The 9,931-nt window shown below is 44.4% G+C and overlaps 1 protein-coding gene across 1 annotated transcript in view; it reads left to right on the plus strand.

The window, feature by feature from the left end:
- Nucleotides 1-9,931, plus strand: part of LOC139571667 (ras-related protein Rab-26-like) — a 100,823-nt gene that overhangs the window by 3,065 nt on the left and 87,827 nt on the right. The window contains exon 2 of the mRNA XM_071394755.1: nt 5,938-6,048. Coding sequence (XP_071250856.1) covers nt 5,938-6,048 — 111 coding nt within the window. The remainder of the gene's footprint in view (nt 1-5,937; nt 6,049-9,931) is intronic.

The raw sequence follows: 9,931 nt of genomic DNA on the forward strand, positions 1-9,931 counted from the left end.
CTTCCTTACCCCATCTCTCTCTCTGTCTCTCTTCCTTACCCCATCTCTCTGTCTCTCTTCCTTACCCCATCTATCTCTGTTTCTCTTCCTTACCCCATCTCTCTCTGTCTCTCTTCCTTACCCCATCTCTCTCTGTCTCTCTTCCTTACCCCATCTCTCTCTCTCTCTTCCTTACCCCATCTCTCTCTGTCTCTCTTCCTTACCCCATCTCTCTCTGTCTCTCTTTCTTACCCCATCTCTCTCTGTCTCTCTTCCTTACCCCATCTCTCTCTGTTTCTCTTCCTTACCCCATCTCTCTCTGTCTCTCTTCCTTACCCCATCTCTCTCTCTCTCTCTTCCTTACCCCATCTCTCTCTCTCTTCCTTACCCCATCTCTCTCTCTCTCTTCCTTACCCCATCTCTCTCTCTCTCTTCCTTACCCCATCTCTCTCTCTCTCTCTTCCTTACCCCATCTCTCTCTGTCTCTCTTTCTTACCCCATCTCCCTCTGTCTCTCTTCCTTACCCCATCTCTCTCTCTCTCTTCCTTACCCCATCTCTCTCTCTCTCTTCCTTACCCCATCTCTCTCTGTCTCTCTTCCTTACCCCATCTCTCTCTGTCTCTCTTCCTTACCCCATCTCTCTCTGTCTCTCTTTCTTACCCCATCTCTCTCTGTCTCTCTTCCTTACCCCATCTCTCTCTGTCTCTCTTCCTTACCCCATCTCTCTCTGTCTCTCTTCCTTACCCCATCTCTCTCTGTCTCTCTTCCTTACCCCATCTCTCTCTGTCTCTCTTCCTTACCCCATCTCTCTCTGTCTCTCTTCCTTACCCCATCTCTCTCTGTCTCTCTTCCTTACCCCATCTCTCTCTTTCTCTCTCTCTTTCTTACCCCATCTCTCTCTGTCTCTCTTCCTTACCCCATCTCTCTCTCTCTCTCTTCCTTACCCCATCTCTCTCTGTCTCTCTTCCTTACCCCATCTCTCTCTGTCTCTCTTCCTTACCCCATCTCTCTCTGTCTCTCTTTCTTACCCCATCTCTCTCTGTCTCTCTTCCTTACCCCATCTCTCTCTGTCTCTCTTCCTTACCCCATCTCTCTCTGTCTCTCTTCCTTACCCCATCTCTCTCTGTCTCTCTTCCTTACCCCATCTCTCTCTCTGTCTCTCTTTCTTACCCCATCTCTCTCTGTCTCTCTTCCTTACCCCATCTCTCTCTCTCTCTTCCTTACCCCATCTCTCTCTGTCTCTCTTCCTTACCCCATCTCTCTCTCTCTCTTCCTTACCCCATCTATCTCTCTCTCTTCCTTACCCCATCTCTCTCTGTCTCTCTTCCTTACCCCATCTCTCTCTGTCTCTCTTCCTTACCCCATCTCTCTCTCTCTCTTCCTTACCCCATCTCTCTCTCTCTCTCTTCCTTACCCCATCTCTCTGTCTCTCTTCCTTACCCCATCTATCTCTGTTTCTCTTCCTTACCCCATCTCTCTCTGTCTCTCTTCCTTACCCCATCTCTCTCTGTCTCTCTTCCTTACCCCATCTCTCTCTCTCTTCCTTACCCCATCTCTCTCTGTCTCTCTTTCTTACCCCATCTCTCTCTGTCTCTCTTCCTTACCCCATCTATCTCTGTCTCTCTTCCTTACCCCATCTCTCTCTTCCTTACCCCATCTCTCTCTCTCTCTCTTCCTTACCCCATCTCTCTCTCTCTTCCTTACCCCATCTCTCTCTCTCTCTTCCTTACCCCATCTCTCTCTCTCTCTTCCTTACCCCATCTCTCTCTCTCTCTTCCTTACCCCATCTCTCTCTCTCTCTCTTCCTTACCCCATCTCTCTCTGTCTCTCTTTCTTACCCCATCTCTCTCTGTCTCTCTTCCTTACCCCATCTCTCTCTCTCTCTCTCTCTTTCTTACCCCATCTCTCTCTGTCTCTCTTCCTTACCCCATCTCTCTCTCTCTCTCTTTCTTACCCCATCTCTCTCTGTCTCTCTTCCTTACCCCATCTCTCTCTGTCTCTCTTCCTTACCCCATCTCTCTCTGTCTCTCTTTCTTACCCCATCTCTCTCTGTCTCTCTTCCTTACCCCATCTCTCTCTGTCTCTCTTCCTTACCCCATCTCTCTCTGTCTCTCTTCCTTACCCCATCTATCTCTGTTTCTCTTCCTTACCCCATCTCTCTCTGTCTCTCTTCCTTACCCCATCTCTCTCTGTCTCTCTTCCTTACCCCATCTCTCTCTCTCTCTTCCTTACCCCGTCTCTCTCTCTCTTCCTTACCCTGTCTCTCTCTTTCTCTCTCTCTTTCCCTTTCTGTGCCATGCCTAAATGTGTTGCTAAACTCTCATCCCCCTGGCTGTCCTTCTGGTGATGTGCCCGTCTGTCTTTGAAGTGACTGTTTGATGTGATGACTTGTTTTCTGTTTTTCACATATCTCTGAGTATTGGAAATATTGTATTCCCTGCTGAGTGTCATTTCTCTACTACATATACCTCTGAATGTAGCCTATCTTTTTCCACACACATGTCTTTTAGGAAGAGCCAACTGATTAAACAAAGGGAAGCAGTGGTTATTAGAAAGAGCCAACTGATTAAACAAAGGGAAGCAGTGGTTATTAGGAAGAACCAACTGATTAAACAAAGGGAAGCAGTGGTTATTAGGAAGAACCAACTGATTAAACAAAGGGAAGCAGTGGTTATTAGGAAGAACCAACTGATTAAACAAAGGGAAGCAGTGGTTATTAGAAAGAGCCAACTGATTAAACAAAGGGAAGCAGTGGTTATTAGGAAGAACCAACTGATTAAACAAAGGGAAGCAGTGGTTATTAGGAAGAACCAACTGATTAAACAAAGGGAAGCAGTGGTTATTAGAAAGAGCCAACTGATTAAACAAAGGGAAGCAGTGGTTATTAGGAAGAGCCAACTGATTAAACAAAGGGAAGCAGTGGTTATTAGGAAGAACCAACTGATTAAACAAAGGGAAGCAGTGGTTATTAGGAAGAGCCAACTGATTAAACAAAGGGAAGCAGTGGTTATTAGGAAGAGCCAACATGGTTTCTACCAATCCCCATCCTGTTGATGAGTCACTGTTAGCTAGGCTGTCTGAATGGTAGTCTATTTCTCTGATATACTCCTGTTGCTCCATTAAGAGTGAGGATACTGAACCAAAATATAAACGCAACATGTAAAGTGTTGGTCTCATGTTTCATGAGCTGAAATAAAAGATCCCTGTTAGTGAGCATTTCACCTTTGCCAAGATAATCCGTCCACCTGACTGTTGTGGCATATCAATAAGCTGATTAAACCGCATGTTCATTACACAGGTGCACCTTCTGCTGGGGACAATATTAGGTCAACGTTGTGAACAGTGTCCCATGGTGGCGGTGGGGTTATGGTATGGGCAGGCATAAACTACAGACAACTAGAGCAATTGCATTTTATCAATGGCAATTTGAAAGCACAGAGATTCAGTGACGAGATCCTGAGGCCCATTGTTGTACCATTCATCTGCCACCATCACCTCATGTTTCAGCTTGATAATGCATGGCCCATGTCAAATGAATATGTACACAATTCCTGGAAGACTGAAACTGTCCCAGTTCTTCCATGGCCTGCATACTCATCAGACATGTCACCCATTGAGCATGTTTGGGATGCTCTGGATCAATATGTACGACAGCGTGTTTCAGTTCCTGCCAATATCCAGCAATTTCGCACAGCCATTGAAGAGGAGTGAGACAACATTCCACAGGCCACAATCAACAGCCTGATCAATTCTATGCGAAGGAGAAGTGTCGCGCTGCACGAGGCAAATAGTGGTCACACCAGATATGGACTGGTTTTCTGATCCACACCCCTACCTTTTTAAAAGGTATCTGTGACCAACAGATGCACATCTCTATTCCCAGTCATGTGAAATCCATAGATTAGGGCCTAATGAATGTGTTTCAATTGACTGATTTCCTTATATGAACTGTAACTCATTGAAATGGTTGCGTTTTAATAATTTTGTTCAGTTTTGAAGGAGCATGCGATTGGTATGCTGACTGCAGGAATGTCCATCCGGCCTCACAACCCTTCATTGTTTTAGTCAGTTAGAAATGTGGCAGCTCTTGAAAAGGATAGGCCTAGAGCAACAACCCAACCCCTGGAGAGAGTTGCAGATTTACAAAATGCGGAGGCTGTCATTCAATTTGGCACCCTTGAGACTATTACCCAGAAATACTTTCACAGTGTAGCTCATTTGTAGCATTTCATACATTGCTCACCTCAGTTGAGCTCACAAGCATTATGCCAACTGTAGGCTGTTAATTACATCATTCAAGCCCAAAACTGAGAGAGCCTTAAAGGATCACTTCACTTAAACTGTATTTAGATATTTTGGTCATTATTCCACTGTTAATACATTCCCAAAACAATGTGCATGTCACAAGATAGAGCACTTTCAGTACAGAGCACAAACTATGATGAAGATGCGTTCAGTTTTTGAGTGATATCAGTTGAAACAACGGCTAAAACCAGTGGGGGAAAAACTCCTAACACCAATGTTCTTCCTTCCAATCACTGACTCAAACATCAGAGAGGAGTTTGTTTTCTATGTGCTGAGGGAAACTCTGCTCATAGACACTGAGAGTGAAACCACAGCGTTTTCCAGTCAGTTTACTGGGCCCCGAATGAGATGTAGCCTGCACCCTACAAAAGGGTTTGATTTGCGGAGCGCCATTGGATCCGCAGTTGTATTTCAGCATATGAGGAGTGTGCAGCAGCTGGCGGCCTGGGAGAGCCTGGTTTATTACAGCTGATCTGTGCTGAGGCAGCGGCCATATGTCACTCACCGTACACTCTGTAGAGCAGCGCATAGTCTGGGAGATGATTAACAGAGGAGAAACAGGCCACTTCACTTCCTGCTCTATTCACTCTGCCTGGGTCTGTTTAAAATACTGCTGTTTTAAGAGGGAGACAGAGAGTAAAAAACAGGAGAGAATGAAAGAACAGAGGAGGAGATGAGAGGGGAAGAGAGAAGAGGGGTAGATAAGGATAAGAGAGAATGTGGGAACAGGAGAGAAGATTAGAGGAATGAAGATGCCACTGAGATTTTATCAACCTGACCTGGCTAGATCTCTACTGCATCTCTCCCTCCATCACCCCTCCACCATTCATCCTTTCCTCCTCCCCTCCTGGGATGACATGATAATCCTTCAGACTGAGGCCCCGGGCCCCTGTGGTCCCCCGGCTAACCTGATTACACTAAACACATCAACTCTATAACGTCATTAGGCCCCGGAAAAAGAGGAATGTGTGCAGCAGGACCCCCTGTGTGCACGCACGCACAGGCACAGAATTCAGTATTGCTAGCTGGCCAAAATTAAGAGGAGAACCTAATTTCCAGATGCCCAGTCACACTCTCATCTCTACTGGCCCAACACCAACATGTTGAGACAGGGAGCTTTAATCCATTTATCATAATCAAGGTTTAATGAGAATCTGATAATAATTCTGAACAAAACAAATGACCAGATGTGCAATAATGTCTAGGTGACTTCCTTATGGCCACTTGTGTTCCTAATGTCTACCTGTGTTATTATGTGACTTTGGGTCGGCCTCTTAAGTGAATGGAGTTATCATGGTGGTCTGGCTAGAGGTCTGATATCTCCTGTAGTGAACATAGCCATTGTGTACAGCAGTGATTCTTAACTAACCTGGAGTATGGCTGGAACAACGCGGCTGGAACAACGCGCTGGAACACACCAATATGTTGTGACCAGGGACGTTATGAGGGAGGGAGTTTGGGGGTTGTGCTGAAATACTATTGGACTGTTTTGTCTCTCTGGGGAAGTGTGCTGTAACCTGTCATGTTCAGTTTGTCCTTGTTACATTGAGACAACGGGAATGTTCACTTACTGTTTGACCTTCCTTTGTGCAGCTTTGTGGGATGTGTGTTAAAACCCCTTTCATTCAGTTTGTCCCTCTTGCTGTGCTGTAGGTGATGCTGGTGGGAGACTCCGGGGTGGGGAAGACCTGTCTGCTGGTGCGCTTCAAAGACGGAGCCTTCCTGGCAGGAAGCTTCATCTCTACTGTGGGCATCGACTTCAGGGTGAGTGGGGATGGATAATACATGGACACACACACGTTTCTATAAAAAGGGTAACATTCAATCAATGTCCTTCATACCACATATTTGTATATAAAATGGGTCCATTCCTGGCTGAACTTTTTAATAGATTTTTTCCAGAACAGAGCTTTTCCTGTGTCTTTAAGCCCTGCGGCTGGAAGTGTTTCCTCTGTGGATACCCGTCTCTCTGGAAGACATATCGATTCTTAAATTAGTTTGACATGCTTTCATTTAGGAACCTTCCCCTGCTGATTGGCATCTCCTCTCCTGTGCCACATTCACGGCCCCCCATGGGCAGAGAGAAATACATCTAGGAATGAGTCTGGGTTCTGGAGTTTAATTTCCAATGAGTCTGGGGGGAGGGGGGGTTGTTTGTGTGTGTCAGTGGAGGCTGCTGAGGGGAGGACGGCTGATAATAATGGCTGGAATGGAGTGATATGTTTGAAGTATTTGATACCATTCCACCTATACTGTTCCAGCCATTACCACGAGCCCGTCCTCCCCAATTAAGGTGCCACCAACCTCCTGTGGTGTGTGTTTGTGTATCTATTGGCGTGTATGTGGCCTGTATTTGTGCACGTGCGTGCACGTGTGTGTTGTTCCTGGTTGGTTTTAGAGGTCGACCGATTATGATTTTTCAACGCCGATACCGATTATTGGAGGACCAAAAAAAAGCCGATACAGATTAATCGTCCGATTTGTATTTTATTTATTTGTAATAATGACTATTACAACAATACTGAATGAACACTTATTTTAACTTAATATAATACATCAATAAAATCAATTTAGCCTCAAATAAATAATGAAACATGTTCAATTTGGTTTAAATAATGCAAAAACAAAGTGTTGGAGAAGAAAGTAAAAGTGCAATATGTGCCATGTAAGAAAGCGAACGTTTAAGTTCCTTGCTCAGAACATGAGAACATATGAAAGCTGGTGGTTCCTTTTAACATGAGTCTTCAATATTCCCAGGTAAGAAGTTTTAGGTTGTAGTTATTATAGGAATTATAGGACTATTTCTCTCTATACAATTTGTATTTCATATACCTTTGACTATTGGATGTTCTTATAGGCACTTTAGTATTGCCAGTGTAACAGTATAGCTTGCGTCCCTCTCCTCGCTCCTACCTGGGCTCGAACCAGGAACACATCGACAACAGCCACCCTCGAAGCAGCGTTACCCATGCAGAGCAAGGGGAACAACTACTCCAAGTCTCAAAGCGAGTGACGTTTGAAACGCTATTAGCGCGCACCCCGCTAACTAGCTAGCCATTTCACATCGGTTACACCAGCCTAATCTCAGGAGGTGATAGGCTTGAAGTCATAAACAGAGCAATGCTTGAAGCACAGCGAAGAGCTGCTGGCAAAACGCACGAAAGTGCTGTTTGAATGAATGCTTACAAGCCTTCTGCTGCCTACCACTGCTCAGTCAGACTGCTCTATCAAATCATAGACTTAGTTATAACATAATAACACACAGAAATACGAGCCTTAGGTCATTAATATGGTCGAATCCGGAAACTATCATCTCGAAAACAAAACGTTTATTCTTTCAGTGAAATACGGAACCGTTCCGTATTTTATCTAACGGGTGGCATCCATAAGTCTAAATATTCCTGTTACATTGCACAACCTTCAATGTTATGTAAAATTTTGGCAAATTAGGCGGCCCAAACTGTTGCATATACCCTGACTCTGCGTGCAATGAACGTAAGAGAAGTGACACAATTTCACCTGGTTAATATTGCCTGCTAACCTGGATTTCTTTTAGCTAAATATGCAGGTTTAAAAATATATACTTCTGGGTATTAATTTTAAGAAAGGCATTGATGTTTATGGTTAGGTACACATTGGAGCAACGATGCGAACCGCATCGATTATATGCAACGCAAGACACGCTAGATAAACTAGTAATATCATCAACCATGTGTAGTTAACTAGTGATTATGATTGATTGATTGATTGTTTTTTATAAGATAAGTTTAATGCTAGCTAGCAACTTACCTTGGCTTACTGCATTCGCGTAACAGGCAGGCTCCTCGTGGAGTGCAATGTAATCAGGTGGTTAGAGCGTTGGACTAGAAGGTTGCAAGATTGAATCCCCCGAGCTGACAAGGTAAAAATCTGTCGTTCTGCCCCTGAACGAGGCAGTTAACCCACCTTTCCTAGGCCGTCATTGAAAATAAGAATGTGTTCTTAACTGACTTGCCTAGTTAAATAAAGATTAAATAAAGGTGTAAAAGAAAAAAATAGGCCAAATCGGTGTCCAAAAATACAGATTCCCGATTGTTATGAAAACTTGAAATCGGCCCTAATTAATCGTCCATTCCGATTAATCGGTCGACCTCTAGTTGGTTTCTCCTTCATTGTATTTATGTATTGCTTCTTGATGTAATACTACGGCACTGCTTTTGTTCATCTCTTTTCAGTACGTTTAACTGCAGACTCTATAGACTCAAGGCTAGTGCAAGCTATAGCCCTTAAAGCCTTTCCTTTAGAGTGATCACACATGCTGAAGCATTATCTGACTAGCCACAGCGGCTCTGAACTCCTAACATAAAGGCTTACTGCCTCGTCTGCTCATGTCATATTGATTGGTTATTTAATTGTGTTGCTGCGCTGTGAGAGCCTCATGATTACGTTTTCACCCTCAAGGTTCTCCCTGGCTCTCCTCTGCATGGCCTCTTGGTAAACCGTTCCTCTACTGGATCTCATCCAGCTTGTAAAACCTTTGTGATTCACACCATAAAACCTTCCCATTCAATCCTATTAAATCAATTATATTTCATTTCCATTATATTTCAAATTCTTTGTCATTATTACCCTCAAGGTTCTCCCTGGCTCCCCTCTGCATGGCCTCTTGTACCAGTACAACAGTTCCTCTACAGCAGGGATCATCAACTAGATTCATCCAGCGTGTAAAACCTTTGCGATTCACACCAAAGAAATTGAATGAATATAACTGATATTCAAGTAATTATATTTCTATGTTTCACTATTTCTCATAAAATGGTCACAGTTGTGGCTTTTGTTGATTCTCATACTGCATGAACCTAGATATAGCAGGCATAGAACATTCATATCTCTACTGGGCCCCACTGTTTCTGCACCACTAGTGGTATTCTATATGTCATTTCATGCTGTAGAAACCATTCCCTCTGGCCATGTTAGTGCCTTCTCCATATACTATCATAATGCGTTGCAGGACTTGCTAAAAACAATCATAACTTATGTATCAGCCTCTATGTTGGCTTTAAGTATGGGATGGATGTGTGTCTACGGTCTAAGTATGTGTGTTTATGCAGGAGAGAGAGAAGGGTATAAAATCTATCATTATCAGTAAATGATGGGAGGGTCTGCTGTGGCAGAAGGCCGTCCACGGGGGGGGGGGGGTTGTTTACCTTGCTGCGATTGGCTGAAAGGGCTGGTCTGCATCCCAAATGCCACCCTATTCCCTACACAGTACACTGCTTTTGTCCATAGGGCTCTGGTCAAAGGTAGTGCTCTATGTACGGTAGTGCTCTATGTAGGGTATCGGGTGCCATGTCGGACACAGACCAGGAGATTGCTCTGTGCTTGATTGCTCTGGCCTCTGGAGTGCCTGGATCATGACAGACCCCGTAAATGATTTCTCAGCCTCCCGTTAGCAGGTCATGGACAGCGTCAGCAGGTCATGGACAGCGTCAGCAGGTCATGGACAGCGGCTCTGAATGGGAGGTGTGTGTCTGGTACCATAGTGTGTGTGTGGGCGTAAATGACTTTAGACTTCTGCTATTGAAATGTTTTCAGTTGAGCTCCCAGAGACCTGGTGAAATGGACTTCTGATGCTTTCTTCATCTCACAGTTCAATGGCGTTCGTAGC

This window comes from Salvelinus alpinus, chromosome 1 (assembly GCF_045679555.1).
Source record: "Salvelinus alpinus chromosome 1, SLU_Salpinus.1, whole genome shotgun sequence".
NCBI classification, from domain to species: Eukaryota; Metazoa; Chordata; class Actinopteri; order Salmoniformes; family Salmonidae; genus Salvelinus; species Salvelinus alpinus.